The sequence below is a fragment of the Kogia breviceps genome, chromosome 18 (genome assembly GCF_026419965.1).
Source record: "Kogia breviceps isolate mKogBre1 chromosome 18, mKogBre1 haplotype 1, whole genome shotgun sequence".
In the NCBI taxonomy this organism is placed as follows: Eukaryota; Metazoa; Chordata; class Mammalia; order Artiodactyla; family Physeteridae; genus Kogia; species Kogia breviceps.
The window spans coordinates 3,850,580-3,872,391 of NC_081327.1; the positions used below are offsets into that span (position 1 = coordinate 3,850,580).

General features: G+C 44.9%; 1 protein-coding gene across 1 annotated transcript in view; it reads left to right on the plus strand.

The window, feature by feature from the left end:
- The window catches only part of NLRP12 (NLR family pyrin domain containing 12), a 61,092-nt gene that overhangs the window by 15,111 nt on the left and 24,169 nt on the right, over positions 1 to 21,812 (plus strand). Inside the window, exons 4-5 of the mRNA XM_067019603.1 lie at positions 17,497 to 17,667; positions 19,652 to 19,822. Of these exons, the coding sequence (XP_066875704.1) occupies positions 17,497 to 17,667; positions 19,652 to 19,822 (342 nt within the window). The remainder of the gene's footprint in view (positions 1 to 17,496; positions 17,668 to 19,651; positions 19,823 to 21,812) is intronic.

The following is a 21,812-nucleotide window of genomic DNA, read 5'->3' on the forward strand; positions in this document are numbered from 1 at the left end:
GATACAGATGAATAGATACGGATGGTGAAGCATATACGTACAATGGACTTTTCCTCAGTCGTGAAAAAGAAATAAAATATTGCCATTTGCAGCCACATGGATGGACCTAGAGATTTTTATAGTATGTGAAGTAAGGCAGACAGGGAAAGTCAAACATCATATGATATCACATAAATGTGTGGTCTAAAAATATATAAAATAGATAAATAAGAAGGATTTACTGTAGAGCACAGGGGCCTGTATTCAATACCTTGTGATAACCTTATAATGAAAAGGAATCAAAGATGAAAGAATATAGAGGCGTATATATTCGCATGTAAAAGTGAAGTAAGCTGCTGACACCTGTAACTATCACCATATTATACAGCAACTACACTTCATTTAACAAAGCAAGAACACGGGGCAACTCTCGGTTAGGTTCCCTTCGTCCTGCTGCAAGGCTGGCTGTGCCCGCTCCTGTGGTGTCGGAGCGCCCTCTCGTGGTGACACGAATCCCCTGCAGTCTCGGGCCGGTCCTGGTTTGGCGCCCTGAGACAGAGGTCAGAGGTCGCTCCATAAAGCTCAAAATTACGGCCACTTTTCACAGTCGCCTTGGAAAATAATTCAAAATTGGATTACCACCATCCGAGGAAGCTCCAACTTAAAAGAAAATTCTCTTGCCCTTATCGACTGCTGGTCTATTAAGATAAAATTCTTTCTGCTTTGCAGGTTCTGTTAACTAGGTAACTTCAGCCTCCATATGCTCACAGGGAAAAGCTGAGGCCTAGATTCCCTCGTGTTTTCATCAACTCTCTTGACTACATTCACCTGTGGCTCATTAGAGAGTTACCAGGAGGGCTAGCGCTGGCCCCAAGAGTAAGTACGAACTCTGTCCAGCAGAACTTCTCCTAAAACTAACGGGATGGTCGAGTTACTCTACACGCACATTTTCCTCACACGTCAGCATTTCTAAAATTGGGATGCATTTTGTTACTGAAGGTATCTTAGTACTGGGGTTCAAGAAGGCGTGGCCATAAAGGCAGGGAAGCAACTGAAATGTCTCCGTAGAGGAATGAATGGATAAAGGAGGTGTGGTATATATGTACAATGGAATATTCCTCAGTCATAAAAAAGAATGAAACATTCCATTTGCAGCAACGTGCATGGACCAAGACATTCTCATACTACATAAAGACAGTCAGACAGAAAAAGACAAATAATATATGATATCACCTACTGTGGACTCTAAAAACAGTACAAATGAACGTATATCCAAAAGAGAAAAAGCCTCCCAGATACAGAACATGAATTTATAGTACAAACGGGGAAGGAGGGAGGGATAAATTAGTAATTTGGGATTAGTGGATAAACACTCATATATAAAACAGATAAACAGCACGGATTTCCTGGAGAGCCCAGGGAAATGTCTCCTATCTTGTAACAACCTGTACTGGAAAAGAATGTAGACAATTGAATCACTTTGCTGTAAACCAGAAGCTCACATAATGTTGTAAATCAACTACAGTTCAATTAAAAAACAACTATTACGGGAACCACTTGTTGAGTTTCCCTTTTCCTCAGGGTGCAAGGCTGACTGTGTCCGCGCCTGTGGTGTCGGAGCGCCCTCTCGTGGTGAAACTAATCCCCTGCAGGTTGGGGCCAGTCCTGGCCCGGAGCTCTGAGACAGAGGTCAGAGGTCCCTCTGTAAAGTCTTGGTCCATGCATGTCGCTGCAAATGGCAATGTTTCATTCTTTTCTATGACGGAGGAATATTCCATTGTACATATATACCACACCTCCTTTATCCATTCATTCCTCTACGGAGACATTTCAGTTGCTTCCCTGCCTTTATGGCCACGCCTTCTTGAACCCCAGTACTAAGATACCTGCAGTAACAAGATGCATCCCAATTCTAGAAATGCTGACGTGTGAGGAAAATGTGCGTGTAGAGTAACTCGACCATCGCGTTACTTTTAGGAGAAGTTCTGCTGGACAAAGTTCGTACTTACTCTTGGGGCCAGCGCTAGCCCTCCTGGTAACTCTCTAATGACCCACACGTGAATGTAGTCAAGAGAGTTGATGAAAACACGAGGGAATCTAGGCCTCAGCTTTTCCGTGTGAGCATATGGAGGCTGTAGTTACCTAGTTAAGAGAACCTGCAAAGCAGAAAGAATTTCATCTTAATAGACCAGCAGTCGATAAGGGCAAGAGAATTTTCTTTTTATTTGGAGCTTCCTCGGATGCTGGTAATCCAATTTGAATTATTTTCCAAGGCGACTGTGAAAAGTGGCCGTATTTTTGAGCTTTATGGAGGGACCTCTGACCTCTGTCTCAGGGCGCCAAACCAGGACCGGCCCGAGACTGCAGGGGATTCGTGTCACCACGAGAGGGTGCTCCGACACCACAGGAGCGGGCACAGCCAGCCTTGCAGCAGGACGAAGGGAACCTAACCGAGGGTTGCCCCGTGTTCTTGCTTTGTTAAATGAAGTGTAGTTGCTGTATAATATGGTGATAGTTACAGGTGTCAGCAGGTTACTTCACTTTTACATGCGAATATATACGCCTCTATATTCTTTCATCTTTGATTCCTTTTCATTATAAGGTTGTCCCAAGGTATTGAATACAGGCCCCTGTGCTCTACAGTAAATCCTTCTTATTTATCTATTTTATATATTTTTAGACCGCACATTTATGTGATATCATATAATGTTTGACTTTCCCTGTCTGCCTTACTTCACATACTATAAAAATCTCTAGGTCCATCCATGTGGCTGCAAATGGCAATATTTTATTTCTTTTTTACGACTGAGGAATAGTCCATTGTACGTATATGCCTCACCATCCGTATCTATTCATCTGTATCTGTATCTGTGAAGAACAATTTAGTGGCTTCCACGCCTTTATGGCCACTCCTTCTTGAACCCCAGTAGTCATATGCCCTCAGCGACAACATGCATCCCGACTGTGGAAATGCAATAGTTGCAAACAAAAAGTGCGTGTACCAGAACTTCCCACGCAGTTAGCTTTAGGGGAGATTCTGCTGGTCAAAGTGAGTACTGAAGCGTCCTCGGACCAGTGCCAGCCCTCCTGGTAACTCTCTCATTCCCCACACGTGAATTGAATGTAGTCAAGAGAGTTGATGAAAACACGAGGGAATCTAGGAGTCAGCTTTTCCCAGGAGCATATGGAGGCTGATATTACCTAGTTAACAGAACCTGCAAATCAAAAAGAATTGTACATATTTGCCCAGCAATCGATTAGGGCAAGAGAAATTGTTTTTCCTTTGGAGCTTCCTCGGATGGTGGCAATCCAATGTTGAATTACTTTCCAAGGGGACTGTGAAAAGTGGCCCTATTTTGAGCTGTACAGAGGGACCTCTGACCTCTGTCTCAGAGCTCCGGGCCAGGACTGGCCCCAGCCTGCAGGGGATTAGTTTCACCACGAGAGGGCGCTCCGACACCACAGGCGCGGACACAGTCAGCCTCGCACCCTGAGGAAGGGAAGCGAACCAGGTGGTTCCCGTAATAGTTGGTTTTTAATTGAACTGTAGTTGATTTACAACATTATGTGAGTTTCTGGTATACAGCAAAGTGATTCAACTGTCTACATTCTTTTCCAGTATAGGTTGTTACAAGATAGGAACCATTTCCCTGGGCTCTCCAGGAAATCCGTGCTGTTTATCTGGTTTATATATGAGTGTTTATCCACGAATCCCAAATTACTAATTTATCCCTGCCTCCTTCCCCTTTTCTACCATAAATTCATGTTCTATATCTGGGAGGGTTTTGCTCTTTTGGATATACGTTCGTTTGTACTGTCTTTTTAGATTCCACAAGTAGGTGATACCATATATTATTTGTCTTTTTCTGTCTGACTGTCTTTATGTAGTATGAGAATGTCTTGGTCCATGCATGTCGCTGCAAATGGCAATGTTTCATTCTTTTCTATGACTGAGGAATATTCCATTGTACATATATACCACACCTCCTTTATCCATTCATTCCTCTACGAAGACATTTCAGTTGCTTCCCTGCCTTTATGGCCACGCCTTCTTGAACCCCAGTACTAAGATACCTTCAGTAACAAGATGCATCCCAATTTTAGAAATGCTGACGTGTGAGGAAAATGTGCGTGTAGAGTAACTCGACCATCGCGTTACTTTTAGGAGAAGTTCTGCTGGACAAAGTTCGTACTTACTCTTGGGGCCAGCGCTAGCCCTCCTGGTAACTCTCTAATGACTCACACGTGAATGTAGTCAAGAGAGTTGATGAAAACGCGAGGGAATCTAGGCCTCAGCTTTTCCGTGTGAGCATATGGAGGCTGTAGTTACCTAGTTAACAGAACCTGCAAAGCAGAAAGAATTTCATCTTAATAGACCAGCAGTCGATAAGGGCAAGAGAATTTTCTTTTAATTTGGAGCTCCCTCGGATGGTGGAAATCCAATTTGAATTATTTTCCAAGGCGACTGTGAAACGTGGCCGAATTTTTGAGCTTTATGGAGGGACCTCTGACCTCTGTCTCAGGGCGCCAAACCAGGACCGGCCCGAGACTGCAGGGGATTCGTGTCACCACGAGAGGGCGCTCCGACACCACAGGAGCGGGCACAGCCAGCCTTGCAGCAGGACGAAGGGAACCTAACCGAGGGTTGCCCCGTGTTCTTGCTTTGTTAAATGAAGTGTAGTTGCTGTATAATATGGTGATAGTTACAGGTGTCAGCAGGTTACTTCACTTTTACATGCGAATATATACGCCTCTATATTCTTTCACCTTTGATTCCTTTTCATTATAAGGTTGTCCCAAGGTATTGAATACAGGCCCCTGTGCTCTACAGTAAATCCTTCTTATTTATCTATTTTATATATTTTTAGACCACACATTTATGTGATATCATATAATGTTTGACTTTCCCTGTCTGCCTTACTTCACATACTATAAAAATCTCCAGGTCCATCCATGTGGCTGCAAATGGCAATATTTTATTTCTTTTTTACGACTGAGGAATAGTCCATTGTATGTATATGCCTCACCATCCGTATCTATTCATCTGTATCTGTATCTGTGAAGAACACAGTTTAGTGGCTTCCACGCCTTTATGGCCACTCCTTCTTGAACCCCAGTAGTCATATGCCCTCAACGACAACAGGGATCCCGACTGTGGAAATGCAATAGTTGCAAACAAAAAGTGCGTGTACCAGAACTTCCCACGCAGGTAGCTTTAGGGGAAATTCTGCTGGTCAAAGTGAGTACTGAAGCGTCCTCGGACCATTGCCAGCCCTCCTGGTAACTCTCTCATTCCCCACACGTGAATTGAATGTAGTCAAGAGAGTTGATGAAAACACGAGGGAATCTAGCCCTCAGCTTTTCCCAGGAGATATGGAGGCTGATATTACCCAGTTAACAGAACCTGCAAATCAGAAAGAATTGTACATATTTGCCCAGCAATCGATTAGGGCAAGAGAAATTGTTTTTCCTTTGGAGCTTCCTCGGATGGTGGCAATCCAATGTTGAATTACGTTCCAAGGGGACTGTGAAAAGTGGCCCTATTTTGAGCTTTACAGAGGGACCTCTGACCTCTGTCTCAGAGCTCCGGGCCAGGACTGGCCCCAGCCTGCAGGGGATTAGTTTCACCACGAGAGGGCGCTCCGACACCACAGACGCGGACACAGTCAGCCTTGCACCCCGAGGAAGGGAAGCGAACCAAGTGGTTCCCGTAATAGTTGGTTTTTAATTGAACTGTAGTTGATTTACAACATTATGTGAGCTTCTGGTGTACAGCAAAGTGATTCAACTGTCTACATTCTTTTCCAGTATAGGTTGTTACAAGATAGGAACCATTTCCCTGGGCTCTCCAGGAAATCCGTGCTGTTTATCTGTTTCATATATGAGTGTTTATCCACTAATCCCAAATTACTAATTTATCCCTGCCTCCTTCCTCTTTTGTACCATAAATTCATGTTCTGTATCTGGGAGGCTTTTTCTCTTTTGGATATACGTTCGTTTGTACTGTGTTTTTAGAGTCCACAGTAGGTGATACCATATATTATTTGTCTTTTTCTGTCTGACTGTCTTTATGTAGTATGAGAATGTCTTGGTCCATGCATGTCGCTGCAAATGGCAATGTTTCACTCTTTTCTATGACTGAGGAATATTCCATTGTACATATATACCACACCTCCTTTATCCGTTCATTCCTCTACGAAGACATTTCAGTTGCTTCCCTGCCTTTATGGCCACGCCTTCTTGAACCCCAGTACTAAGATACCTTCAGTAACAAGATGCATCCCAATTTTAGAAATACTGACGTGTGAGGAAAATGTGCGTGTAGAGTAACTCGACCATGCCGTTAGTTTTAGGAGAAGTTCTGCTGGACAAAGTTCGTACTTACTCTTGGGGCCAGCGCTAGCCCTCCTGGTAACTCTCTAATGACCCACACGTGAATGTAGTCAAGAGAGTTGATGAAAACGCGAGGGAATCTAGGCCTCAGCTTTTCCCTGTGAGCATGTGGAGGCTGAAGTTACCTAGTTAACAGAACCTGCAAAGCAGAAAGAATTTTATCTTGATAGACCAGCAGTCGATAAGGGCAAGAGAATTTTCTTTTAAGTTGGAGCTTCCTCGGATGGTGGAAATCCAATTTTGAATTATTTTCCAAGGCGACTGTGAAAAGTGACCGAATTTTTGAGCTTTATGGAGGGACTTCTGACCTCTGTCTCAGGGCGCCAAACCAGGACCGGCCCGAGACTGCAGGGGATTCGTGTCACCACGAGAGGGCGCTCCGACACAACAGGAGCGGGCACAGCCAGCCTTGCAGCAGGACGAAGGGAACCTAACCGAGGGTTGCCCCGTGTTCTTGCTTTGTTAAATGAAGTGTAGTTGCTGTATAATATGATGATAGTTACAGGTGTCAGCAGGTTACTTCACTTTTACATGCGAATATATACGCCTCTATATTCTTTCATCTTTGATTCCTTTTCATTATAAGGTTATCACAAGGTATTGAATACAGGCCCCTGTGCTCTACAGTAAATCCTTCTTATTTATCTATTTTATATATTTTTAGACCGCACATTTATGTGATATCGTATAATGTTTGACTTTCCCTGTCTGCCTTACTTCACATACTGTAAAAATCTCTAGGTCCATCCATGTGGCTGCAAATGGCAATATTTTATTCTTTTTTACGACTGAGGAAAAGTCCATTGTACGTATATGCCTCCCCATCCGTATCTATTCATCTGTATCTGTATCTGTGAAGAACACAGTTTAGTGGCTTCCACGCCTTTATGGCCACTCCTTCTTGAACCCCAGTAGTCATATGCCCTCAGCGACAACATGTATCCCGACTGTGGAAATGCAATAGTTGCAAACAAAAAGTGCGTGTACCAGAACTTCCCACGCAGTTAGCTTTAGGGGAGATTCTGCTGGTCAAAGTGAGTACTGAAGCGTCCTCGGACCAGTGCCAGCCCTCCTGGTAACTCTCTCATTCCCCACACGTGAATTGAATGTAGTCAAGAGAGTTGATGAAAACACGAGGGAATCTAGGAGTCAGCTTTTCCCAGGAGCATATGGAGGCTGATATTACCTAGTTAACAGAACCTGCAAATCAGAAAGAATTGTACATATTTGCCCAGCAATCGATTAGGGCAAGAGAAATTGTTTTTCCTTTGGAGCTTCCTCGGATGGTGGCAATCCAATGTTGAATTACTTTCCAAGGGGACTGTGAAAAGTGGCCCTATTTTGAGCTGTACAGAGGGACCTCTGACCTCTGTCTCAGAGCTCCGGGCCAGGACTGGCCCCAGCCTGCAGGGGATTCGTTTCACCACGAGAGGGCGCTCCGACACCACAGGCGCGGACACAGTCAGCATTGCACCCTGAGGAAGGGAAGCGAACCAGGTGGTTCCCGTAATAGTTGTTTTTTAATTGAAGTGTAGTTGATTTACAACATTATGTGAGCTTCTGGTATACAGCAAAGTGATTCAACTGTCTACATTCCTTTCCATTACAGGTTGTTACAAGATAGGAGACATTTCCCTGGGCTCTCCAGGAAATCCCTGCTGTTTATCTGGTTTATATATGAGTGTTTATCCACTAATCCCAAATTACTAATTTATCCCTGCCTCCTTCCCCTTTTGTACCATAAATTCATGTTCTGTATCTGGGAGGCTTTTTCTCTTTTGGATATACGTTCGTTTGTACTGTCTTTTTAGAGTCCACAAGTAGGTGATATCATATATTATGTGTCTTTTTCTGTCTGACTGTCTTATGTAGTATGAGAATGTCTTGGTCCATGCACGTTGCTGCAAATGGCAATGTTTCATTCTTTTCTATGACTAAGGAATATTCCATTGTACACATATACCACACCTCCTTTATCCATTCATTCATCAACGAAGACATTTCAATTGCTTCCCTGCCTTTATGGCCACGCCTTCTTGAACCCCAGTACTAAGATACCTTCAGTAACAAGATGCATCCCAATTCTAGAAATGCTGACGTGTGAGGAAAATGTGCGTGTAGAGTAACTCGACCATCCCGTTACTTTCAGGAGAAGTTCTGCTGGACAAAGTTCGTAGTTACTCTTGGGGCCAGCGCTAGCCCTCCTGGTAACTCTCTAATGACCCACACGTGAATGTAGTCAAGAGAGTTGATGAAAACGCGGGGGGATCTAGGCCTCAGCTTTTCCCTGTGAGCATGTGGAGGCTGACGTTACCTAGTTAACAGAACCTGCAAAGCAGAAAGAATTTTATCTTAATAGACCAGCAGTCGATAAGGGCAAGAGAATTTTCTTTTAAGTTGGAGCTTCCTCGGATGGTGGTAATCCAATTTGAATTATTTTCCAAGGGGACTGTGAAACGTGGCCGAATTTTTGAGCTTTATGGAGGGACCTATGACCTCTGTCTCAGGGCGCCAAACCAGGACCGGCCCGAGACTGCAGGGGATTCGTGTCACCACGAGAGGGCGCTCCGACACAACAGGAGCGGGCACAGCCAGCCTTGCAGCAGGACGAAGGGAACCTAACCGAGGGTTGCCCCGTGTTCTTGCTTTGTTAAATGAAGTGTAGTTGCTGTAAAATATGGTGATAGTTACAGGTGTCAGCAGGTTACTTCACTTTTACATGCGAATATATACGCCTCTATATTCTTTCACCTTTGATTCCTTTTCATTATAAGGTTGTCCCAAGGTATTGAATACAGGCGCCTGTGCTCTACAGTAAATCCTTCTTATTTATCTATTTTATATATTTTTAGACCACACATTTATGTGATATCATATAATGTTTGACTTTCCCTGTCTGCCTTACTTCACATACTATAAAAATCTCTAGGTCCATCCATGTGGCTGCAAATGGCAATATTTTATTTCTTTTTCACGACTGAGGAAAAGTCCATTGTACGTATATGCCTCACCATCCGTATCTATTCATCTGTATCTGTATCTGTGAAGAACACAGTTTAGTGGCTTCCACGCCTTTATGGCCACTCCTTCTTGAACCCCAGTAGTCATATGCCCTCAGCGACAACATGCATCCCGACTGTGGAAATGCAATAGTTGCAAACAAAAAGTGCGTGTACCAGAACTTGCCACGCAGTTAGCTTTAGGAGAAATTCTGCTGGTCAAAGTGAGTACTGAAGCATCCTCGGACCAGTGCCAGCCCTCCTGGTAACTCTCTAATGACCCACACGTGAATGTAGTCAAGAGAGTTGATGAAAACACGAGGGAATCTAGGCCTCAGCTTTTCCCAGGAGCATATGGAGGCTGAAGTTGCCTAGTTAACAGAACCTGCAAATCAGAAAGAATTGTACATATTTGCCCAGCAATCGATTAGGGCAAGAGAAATCGTTTTTCCTTTGGAGCTTCCTCGGATGATGGCAATCCAATGTTGAATTACTTTCCAAGGGGACTGTGAAAAGTGGCCCTATTTTGAGCTTTACAGAGGGACCTCTGACCTCTGTCTCAGAGCTCCGGGCCAGGACTGGCCCCAGCCTGCAGGGGATCAGTTTCACCACGAGAGGGCGCGCCGACACCACAGGCGCGGACACAGTCAGCCTTGCACCCTGAGGAAGGGAAGCGAAGCAAGTGGTTCCCATAATAGTTGTTTTTTAATTGAAGTGTAGTTCATTTACAACATTATGTGAGCTTCTGGTGTACAGCAAAGTGATTCAACTGTCTACATTCTTTTCCAGTACAGGTTGTTACAAGATAGGAAACATTTCCCTGGGCTCTCCAGGAAATCCGTGCTGTTTATCTGGTTTATATATGAGTGTTTATCCACTAATCCCAAATTACTAATTTATCCCTCCCTCCTTCCCCTTTTGTACCATAAATTCATGTTCTGTATCTGGGAGGCTTTTTCTCTTTTGGATATACGTTCATTTGTACTGTTTTTAGAGTCCACAGTAGGTGATATCATATATTATTTGTCTTTTTCTGTCTGACTGTCTTTATGTAGTATGAGAATGTCTTGGTCCATGCACGTTGCTGCAAATGGAATGTTTCACTCTTTTCTATGACTGAGGAATATTCCATTGTATACATATACCACACCTCCTTTATCCATTCATTCCTCTACGAAGACATTTCAGTTGCTTCCCTGCCTTTATGGCCACGCCTTCTTGAACCCCAGTACTAAGATACCTGCAGTAACAAGATGCATCCCAATTCTAGAAATGCTGACGTGTGAGGAAAATGTGCGTGTAGAGTAACTCGACCATCCCGTTAGTTTTAGCAGAAGTTCTGCTGGACAAAGTTCGTACCTACTCTTGGGGCCAGCGCTAGCCCTCCTGGTAACTCTCTAATGACCCACACGTGAATGTAGTCAAGAGAGTTGATGAAAACGCGAGGGAATCTAGACCTCAGCTTTTCCCTGTGAGCATGTGGAGGCTGAAGTTACCTAGTTAACAGAACCTGCAAAGCAGAAAGAATTTTATCTTAATAGACCAGCAGTCGATAAGGGCAAGAGAATTTTCTTTTAAGTTGGAGCTTCCTCGGATGGTGGTAATCCAATTTTGAATTATTTTCCAAGGCGACTGTGAAAAGCGGCCGTATTTTTGACCTTTATGGAGGGACCTCTGACCTCTGTCTCAGGGCGCCAAACCAGGACCGGCCCGAGACTGCAGGGGATTCGTGTCACCACGAGAGGGCGCTCCGACACAACAGGAGCGGGCACAGCCAGCCTTGCAGCAGGACGAAGGGAACCTAACCGAGGGTTGCCCCGTGTTCTTGCTTTGTTAAATGAAGTGTAGTTGCTGTATAATATGGTGATAGTTACAGGTGTCAGCAGGTTACTTCACTTTCACATGCGTATATATACACATCTATATTCTTTCACCTTTGATTCCTTTTCATTATAAGGTTATCACAAGGTATTGAATACAGGCCCCTGTGCTCTACAGTAAATCCTTCTTATTTATCTATTTTATATATTTTTAGACCACACATTTATGTGATATCATATAATGTTTGACTTTCCCTGTCTGCCTTACTTCACATACTATAAAAATCTCTAGGTCCATCCATGTGGCTGCAAATGGCAATATTTTATTCTTTTTTACGACTGAGGAAAAGTCCATTGTACGTATATGCCTCCCCATCCGTATCTATTCATCTGTATCTGTATCTGTGAACAACAATTTAGTGGCTTCCACGCCTTTATGGCCACTCCTTCTTGAACCCCAGTAGTCATATGCCCTCAGCGACAACATGCATCCCGACTGTGGAAATGCAACAGTTGCAAACAAAAAGTGCGTGTACCAGAACTTCCCACGCAGTTAGCTTTAGGAGAAATTCTGCTGGTCAAAGTGAGTACTGAAGCGTCCTCGGACCAGTGACAGCCCTCCTGGTGACTCTCTCATTCCCCACACGTGAATTGAATGTAGTCAAGAGAGTTGATGAAAACACGAGGGAATCTAGGAGTCAGCTTTTCCCTAGCAGCATATGGAGGCTGCAGTTGCCTAGTTAACAGAACCTGCAAATCAGAAAGAATTGTACATATTTGCCCAGCAATCGATTAGGGCAAGAGAAATTGTTTTTCCTTTGGAGCTTCCTCGGATGGTGGCAATCCAATGTTGAATTACTTTCCAAGGGGACTGTGAAAAGTGGCCCTATTTTGAGCTGTACAGAGGGACCTCTGACCTCTGTCTCAGAGCTCCGGGCCAGGACTGGCCCCAGCCTGCAGGGGATCAGTTTCACCACGAGAGGGCGCTCCGACACCACAGGCGCGGACACAGTCAGCCTTGCACCCTGAGGAAGGGAAGCCAACCAAGTGGTTCCCGTAATAGTTGTTTTTTAATTGAACTGTAGTTGATTTACAACATTATGTGAGCTTCTGGTTTACAGCAAAGTGATTCAACTGTCTACATTCTCTTCCAGTACAGGTTGTTACAAGATAGGGAACATTTCCCTGGGCTATCCAGGAAATCCGTGCTGTTTATCTGTCAGTTGCTTCCCTGCCTTTATGGCCACGCCTTCTTGAACCCCAGTACTAAGATACCTGCAGTAACAAGATGCATCCCAATTTTAGAAATGCTGACGTGTGAGGAAAATGTGCGTGTAGAGTAACTCGACCATCCCGTTAGTTTTAGCAGAAGTTCTGCTGGACAAAGTTCGTACTTACTCTTGGGGCCAGTGCTAGCCCTCCTGGTAACTCTCTAATGACCCACACGTGAATGTAGTCAAGAGACTTGATGAAAACGCGAGGGAATCTAGGCCTCAGCTTTTCCCTGTGAGCATGTGGAGGCTGAAGTTACCTAGTTAACAGAACCTGCAAAGCAGAAAGAATTTTATCTTGATAGACCAGCAGTCGATAAGGGCAAGAGAATTTTCTTTTAATTTGGAGCTTCCTCGGATGGTGGTAATCCAATTTGAATTATTTTCCAAGGCGACTGTGAAAAGTGGCCGTATTTTTGAGCTTTATGGAGGGACCTCTGACCTCTGTCTCAGGGCGCCAAACCAGGACCGGCCCGAGACTGCAGGGGATTCGTGTCACCACGAGAGGGCGCTCCGACACCACAGGAGCGGGCACAGCCAGCCTTGCAGCAGGACGAAGGGAACCTAACCGAGGGTTGCCCCGTGTTCTTGCTTTGTTAAATGAAGTGTAGTTGCTGTAAAATATGGTGATAGTTACAGGTGTCAGCAGCTTACTTCACTTTTACATGCGAATATATACGCCTCTATATTCTTTCATTTTTGATTCCTTTTCATTATAAGGTTGTCACAAGGTATTGAATACAGGCCCCTGTGCTCTACAGTAAATCCTTCTTTTTTATCTATTTTATATATTTTTAGACCACACATTTATGTGATATCATATGATGTTTGACTTTCCCTGTCTGCCTTACTTCACATACTATAAAAATCTCTAGGTCCATCCATGTGGCTGCAAATGGCAATATTTTATTTCTTTTTCACGACTGAGGAAAAGTCCATTGTACGTATATGCCTCCCCATCCGTATCTATTCATCTGTATCTGTATCTGCGAAGAACACAGTTTAGTGGCTTCTACGCCTTTATGGCCACTCCTTCTTGAACCCCAGTAGTCATATGCCCTCAGCGACAACATGCATCCCGACTGTGGAAATGCAATAGTTGCAAACAAAAAGTGCGTGTACCAGAACTTCCCACGCAGTTAGCTTTAGGGGAAATTCTGCTGGTCAAAGTGAGTACTGAAGCATCCTCGGACCAGTGCCAGCCCTCCTGGTAACTCTCTCATTCCCCACACGTGAATTGAATGTAGTCAAGAGAGTTGATGAAAACACGAGGGAATCTAGCCCTCAGCTTTTCCCAGGAGCATATGGAGGCTGAAGTTACCTAGTTAATAGAACCTGCAAATCAGGAAGAATTGTACATATTTCCCCAGCAATCGATTAGGGCAAGAGAAATCGTTTTTCCTTTGGAGCTTCCTCGGATGGTGGCAATCCAATGTTGAATTACGTTCCAAGGGGACTGTGAAAAGTGGCCCTATTTTGAGCTGTACAGAGGGACCTCTGACCTCTGTCTCAGAGCTCCGGGCCAGGACTGGCCCCAGCCTGCAGGGGATTCGTTTCACCACGAGAGGGCGCGCCGACACCACAGGCGCGGACACAGTCAGCCTTGCACCCCGAGGAAGGGAAGCGAACCAGGTGGTTCCCGTAATAGTTGTTTTTTAATTGAAGTGTAGTTGATTTACAACATTATGTGAGCTTCTGGTTTACAGCAAAGTGATTCAACTGTCTACATTCTTTTCCAGTACAGGTTGTTACAAGATAGGAACCATTTCCCTGGGCTCTCCAGGAAATCCGTGCTGTTTATCTGTTTTATATATGAGTGTTTATCCACGAATCCCAAATTACTAATTTATCCCTGCCTCCTTCCCCTTTTGTACCATAAATTCATGTTCTGTATCTGGGAGGCTTTTTCTCTTTTGGATATACGTTCATTTGTACTGTCTTTTTAGAGTCCACAGTAGGTGATATCATATATTATTTGTCTTTTTCTGTCTGACTGTCTTTATGTAGTATGAGAATGTCTTGGTCCATGCACGTCGCTGCAAATGGCAATGTTTCATTCTTTTCTATGACTGAGGAATATTCCATTGTACATATATACCACACCTCCTTTATCCATTCATTCCTCTACGGAGACATTTCTGTTGCTTCCCTGCCTTTATGGCCACGCCTTCTTGAACCCCAGTACTAAGATACCTTCAGTAACAAGATGCATCCCAACTTTAGAAATGCTGACGTGTGAGGAAAATGTGCGTGTAGAGTAACTCGACCATGCCGTTAGTTTTAGGAGAAGTTCTGCTGGACAAAGTTCGTACTTACTCTTGGGGCCAGCGCTAGCCCTCCTGGTAACTCTCTAATGAGCCACACGTGAATGTAGTCAAGAGAGTTGATGAAAACGCGAGGGAATCTAGGCCTCAGCTTTTCCCTGTGAGCATGTGGAGGCTGAAGTTACCTAGTTAACAGAACCTGCAAAGCAGAAACAATTTTATCTTGATAGACCAGCAGTCGATAAGGGCAAGAGAATTTTCTTTTAATCTGGAGCTTCCTCGGATGGTGGTAATCCAATTTGAATTATTTTCCAAGGCGACTGTGAAACGTGGCCGAATTTTTGAGCTTTATGGAGGGACCTCTGACCTCTGTCTCAGGGCGCCAAACCAGGACCGGCCCGAGACTGCAGGGGATTCGTGTCACCACGAGAGGGCGCTCCGACACCACAGGAGCGGGCACAGCCAGCCTTGCAGCAGGACGAAGGGAACCTAACCGAGGGTTGCCCCGTGTTCTTGCTTTGTTAAATGAAGTGTAGTTGCTGTATAATATGGTGATAGTTACAGGTGTCAGCAGGTTACTTCACTTTTACATGCGAATATATACGCCTCTATATTCTTTCATCTTTGATTCCTTTTCATTATAAGGTTATCGCAAGGTATTGAATACAGGCCCCTGTGGTCTACAGTTTTTCCAAAGGAAAAACAATTTCTCTTGCCCTAATCGTTTGCTGGGCAAATATGTACAATTCTTTCTGATTTGCAGGTTCTGTTAACTAGGCAACTGCAGCCTCCATATGCTCACAGGGAAAAGCTGAGGCCTAGATTCCCTCGTGTTTTCATCAAGTCTCTTGACTACATTCACGTGTGGGTCATTAGAGAGTTACCAGGAGGGCTGGCACTGGTCCGAGGATGCTTCAGTACTCACTTTGACCAGCAGAATTTCCCCTAAAGCTACCTGCGTGGGAAGTTCTGGTACACGCACTTTTTGTTTGCAACTATTGCATTTCCACAGTCGGGATGCATGTTGTCGCTGAGGGCATATGACTACTGGGGTTCAAGAAGGCGTGGCTATAAAGGCGTGGAAGCCACTAAACTGTGTTCTTCACCGATACAGATACAGATGAATAGATACGGATGGTGAGGTATGTACGTACAATGGACTTTTCCTCAGTCGTAAAAAAGAAATAAAATATTGCCATTTGCAGCCACATGGATGGACGTAGAGATTTTTATAGTATGTGAAGTAAGGCAGACAGGGAAAGTCAAACATTATATGATATCACATAAATGTGTGGTCTAAAACTAATGCAAACGAATCTATACAGAAAACCGAAACAGAGTCACAAACATAGAAGATAACATATGGTTACCAAAGGGGAAAGGGAGGGAGGGACAATTTAGGCTTTTGGGTGTCACAGAGACACGCTATTATCATATTTAAAATTGATAAACAGGAAGGATTTACTAAGGGCTTCCCTGGTGGCGCAGTGGTTGAGGGTCCGCCTGCCGATGCAGGGGACGTGGGTTCGCGCCCCGGTCCGGGAAGATCCCACGTGCCGCGGAGCGGCTGGGCCCGTGAGCCGTGGCCGCTGCGCCTGCGCGTCCGGAGCCTGTGCTCCGCAACGGGAGAGGCCACGACAGTGAGAAGCCCGCGTACCGCAAAAAAAAAAAAAGAAAGAACGTAGGATCATGTGTTAGTTTGCTTGGGCTCCCTTAGCAAAGTACCACACGCTGGGTGACTTAAATAATGGACTTTTATTTTCTCACAGTTCTGGAGGCTGGGAGTCCGAGATCAAGGTGTCAGCAGGGTTGATTTCTTCTGAGGTCTCTCTTCTTGGCTTGCAAACAGCCACCTTCTCACTGTGTCCTCACATGGTCTTTCGTCTGTGTGTGTCTGTGTCCACATTTCCTCTTCTTATTAAGGACACCAGTCATATTGGACTAGGGTCCTGCCTAATGACCTCATTTTAACTTCATTACCTTCTGTAGTGATGGAGAAAAGAAGTGGAGAAGAGTGAATGGAGGAGAGGGATAAATGAGGAGTTTAGGACTGACATATACACACCACTATTTACAAAATAGATAACCAACAAGGACCTACTGTAGAGCACAGGGAACTATACACAATATTCTGTAATAACCTATAAAAGAAAAGAATCTGAAAAAATCTACATCTATTTCTATACCTATATCTATCCATCATCTATCTATATATCTATGTATCTATCTATAATATATCCATCATCTATCTATAACTGAATCGCTCTGCTGTACACCAGAAATTAACACAACATTCTCAATCAACTATACTTCAGTTAAAAAGGAAAAGTGAACGCGAGGGGTCTTGAATTCCTCTCATAACGGCAACCTCTGTGAAAGCATTTCCTTGATCGCAAAGTGCCAAAATGTTATATTATTCTTGTTTCTTTTATTTTTTTATTGAGCTACATACAGTTCACACACCAGACAACTCAGTGATTTTTTTTTTTTTTTTTTTTAGTATATTCGCCAGATGGTGTAAACATCGCCACTACCTAATTCCAGATCCTTTGCACCACACCCAAAAGAAACACCACACCCATTCGCAGTCACTCCTTTGATTTCCCTCCCCTCAGCCCCTGGCAACCACTAATCTCCTTTCTTTGATTTTAGAAAAGGGGGGAATATAGGTATAGATCAAAAAAAGAGGGGAGAGAAAGGACAGGGACAGGTTTTACAAAACAACGACAAAGGAAGTCACCTGGCTCTTTTCTGCTCCTTTCCATCCCAGGTTGAAGAGGTGCCGGGTTTCCAGCTCTGCCTGCCTGGACCTTACCACTGCTCTGATAGCCAATAAGCATCTACGAAGAATGGATCTGAGCGGCGAGGGTCTTGGGCTGCCAGGCAAGAATCTGTTTTGTGAGGGGCTCCGGCATCCCACGTGCAGGCTACAGATGGTGCAGTGAGTCTCCCTCCCCTGGAACACGTCCTTAATTCTCATGATCTCCTGGGACTAGCTTCTTGTCCCCCGGGGAATGAAGTATCTCCCCCAATACTGACCCCCAAACCCCTACCTTGACTTAGGGCTGCCTTTAGACCTGTGACCTGAGACCCATGCCTTCGACCCTTCGCACTTTGGAGAACCTTTCTGGCCTCTTCTGACCCCACCCATTTCCACATGGTGAGGAGTTCCTGGAGCCCCCTGCCCACCCAGAACCTACACCCTATTTATTGACTGCATACTGAGTAGTCAGAACCCCAGAGCTCCCCGCGCAAAGATCCTTTAGCTGTGCAATTCCCTCTTTCTGCAATGCTGCTGTCTTAGTAAACCCACCCAGTTTCCCACCTGTGTGTCTTTGTTACTACTCATAAGAACACTCCACTTCTGACACTTCTGGGTGTGGGGTTTTCCCCTCACCAAAGAACTCTGTGACATCAGTTGGGTGTCCTGCAGTTAAACTCAATTCTAACAGGACCTACCTGGAGATAGCGGCAGATCCCAAGGTTAAGGGCTCAGTCCCTGGAGACTTCCCCCCCCCCCCCCCCCCGCCCAGCCTCCCCACTTCAGACGCCAATAGCAAATCCAGGTTGTCACCTGTGCTACTGACCCATCAGCTGTAGATCAAAGATTCCCACAACCCGCCCCCCTGGGTTCTATTAATTTGCTAGAGCGGCTCACAGATGTCAGGGAAAGCACCTACATTTACTTGTTTATTAAAGGGTGTGATAAAAGATACAGATACATAGGTCTGGGGAAGGTCCCAAGTTTGGGAGTTTCAGTCTCTGCCGAGTTTGGGTCCATCTCCCTCTTAGTCCATGGATGTGTTTGCCCACCCGGGAGCTCTCTGAACCCTGTGCTAGTGGGATTTTTATGGAGGCTTCCTCACATAGGCACGATTAAATAGTATAGTAACTCCATTTCCACCCTTCTCCACTCTTTGGAGAAGGGTTGCCGGGGGGGGGGGGGCAGGGCTCAAAATTCCACACTTTTGATCATGGCTTGGACTTCCTGGTGACCATGCCCCATCCAGGATGCCACCCAGAGTCAACTCAGTAAAACAAAAGATTCTCCCAGTTTTTTGTTTGTTTGTTTTTTTACTCACTTAGGAAATCAGGGATTTAGCAGCTCTGTGCCAGGGACCAGAGCAGAGACCAAAACATATTATTTCTATTATCTCTCAACCCCCCCTATCCTATTCCTCCAAATGAACTTCGACTTAGCCTTGGAGAACAAGTTCCAATTCTCCCAGAGAGCCTCCCCTCACTGTGCACCATTTGTCAAAGCTGGGTTATGTAGTCCCCCCACCAGGATGGTTTTTAACAAACAGCTCGTTTGTTTGGTGCACTGACCATGTGTCAGGCTTGTTCTATACCCTCTCTCTGTGACAAATTACATAATCCTCACAAAAACCCTCTGAGGCAGGCACTGTTATCATCCTTATTTTAGAGTCAGTGAACCTGAGACAGGGCAGCACGTGTAACAGAAAACTGATAGCTGATCAAAACTCACTTGAGAGAATTCCATGGTGGTCCAGTGGTTAGGACTCTGCACTCTCACTGCTGAGGGCCTGGGTTCGGTCCCTGGTCAGGGAACTAAGATCCCACAAGCCACACAGAGCAGCTAAAGAAACCCAACTCACTTGAGGTCACAGGGTTAGGGGGTGTGGATGGATGCAAACACAGGTGGTTGAGCCCTAGAGACTCTGCTCTGAATTATCGTGCTATGTATACTACCTCCATGGCACCACCTACATTGGATTATAATTACTCACCTGTTTGTCTTATTAGAGAGGATTCTCCTTGCTGGAAATGTCTTAAGTCCGGTTTATCTCTAACTTTAGCAAGAACTGTAGATGCACGTTAGGTGATTAAATGCACCAGGGCAGGAGCCATCAGGATATAGAAAAGCAAGATGGCGCCCTCTTCAACATCCCTTTCCTCCCAAGGTTGAGGGCGTGTCAGCTGGAGGTGGGAGCTTGCCAGGAGATTGCCTCTGTGCTCAGCACGAGTCGACGTCGGGTGGAGCTGGACCTGACAGGAAATGCCCTGGAGGATTCAGGTCTCAGGCTCTCGTGTCAAGGTTTGTGGCACCCGGTCTGTAGGCTGCGGATCTTGTGGTGAGTTCTACCCTCTGTCTCTGCATCTGATTGCTCTAGGGACCTCATATAAGTAGAATCACAAAGTAGTTGTCTTTTTTTGTGACTGGCTCATTTCACTTAGCATGGTATTTTCAAGGTTCATCCATGTTGTAGCACGTGTCAGAATTTCCTTCCTTCTTAAGGCTGACTCATATTCCATTTTGTATATATATGTGTGCGTATAATACCTTTTGTTTGTCCATTCATTCATCCATTAATGGACACTTGGGTTGCTGCCACCTTTTGGCCCTTTTGAATAATGCTGTGAACATTAGTGTACAAATCTTTCTTTGAGCCCTTGCTTTCAATTCTTTTAGATATATAACCAGAAGTGGAATTGACAGATCATATGGTTATTTTTAAGTTTCTGAGGAACCACCATCGTTTTCCATAGTGGCCAAATCATTTTACATTCCCACCAATGGTGCATGAGTTTCCAATTTCTCCACGTCCTCCTCAACACTTGTTATTTTCTCTTTTTTGGATAATAGCCATCCCAATGGGTACGAGGTGATATCTCACTGTGTTTTTGATTTGCATTTTCCTAGTGGTTAGTAATGTTGCGCACCTTTTTGTGTGTTTGTGGCCATTTCTATGTCTTTGGAGAAATGTCTATTCAAGCCTTTGGCCATTTTTCAAACAAGTTGTGTATTTGGAAACATTACTTTTAAGATTGAGGGCAGGCATTTGCAGCAACATGGATGGACCTAGAGATGATCATACTAAGCAAAGTAAGTCAGAAAGAGAAAGACAAATACCATATGATGTCACTTATATGTGGAATCTAAAATACAACACACAATAGCCAGGACATGGAAGCAACCTAAATGTCCATCAACAGAGGAATGGATAAAGAAGATGTGGTACATATATACAATGGAATATTACTCAGCCATAAAAAGGAATGAAATTGGGTCATTTGTAGAGACGTGGATGGATCTAGAGACTATCATACAGAGTGAAGTAAGTCAGAAAGAGAAAAACAGATTTCGTATATTAATGCATATATGTGGAATCTGAAAAAAATTGGTATAGATGATCTTACTTAGAAGGCAGAAATAAAGACACAGACATAGACAACAAACGTATGGATACCAAGGGGGAAAGGTGCGGGGGGGCGGGTGGATGAATTGGGAGATTAGGATTGACATATATATACTTTTTTTTTTTTTTTTTTTTTTGCGCGGTACTCGGGCCTCTCACTGTTGTGGCCTCTCCCGTTGCGGAGCACAGGCTCCGGACGCACAGTCTCAGCGGCCACGGCTCACGGGCGCAGCCGCTCCGCGGCATGTGGGATCTTCCCTGACCGGGTCACGAACCCGTGTCCCCTGCATTGGCAGGCGGACTTTCAACCACTGCGCCACCAGGGAATTCTTTTCTTGAAGTCAGGACAGAGGAGGATCATCCCAGAACCCGAGAATCAACAATGAGCCAGTTCTTTACTTCCTCAAGAGACAGACTCCTCTGCAGGATAATCCTTGCTGCTTGGAGTCTATGTAATCACCGTGGGACAGAGCTTGAAATTTTAGTTTTGGGAGTTAGATGGTGCTTTGGAGAGAATTTAGGGCAGGGCCCAAATGATTCTGGAGCAGAAACTCTCAACTGACGGTGATGTTGCCTCTCCAACCTCCACTGCTGTCTCGCCACCTCCCCTGCAGAATACCTGGCAGTGTCAGAGGATACAGGGATTGGGGAGCTACTGGCATCTTGTGGGTAGAGGCCAGCGGTCCTGCTAAACATCCTATAATACACAAGACAGCCTCCCATAGCAAAGCGTTAGAGAACTGTTGACGGAAGCCCCCACCCCCGCGCCTTGGTCAGGCCTGCTTCCCTGTGTTTTCTCACAACAGGAAGTCCCGGTAAGAAACATGGTAAACTAAGCAGGAGAATTCGGGAGGGGCCAAAAGAGGGAGGAGATGACCAGCCTTCCAGAGTCCTTCTCAATGAATCCATCTTGGCTGAGAGATGC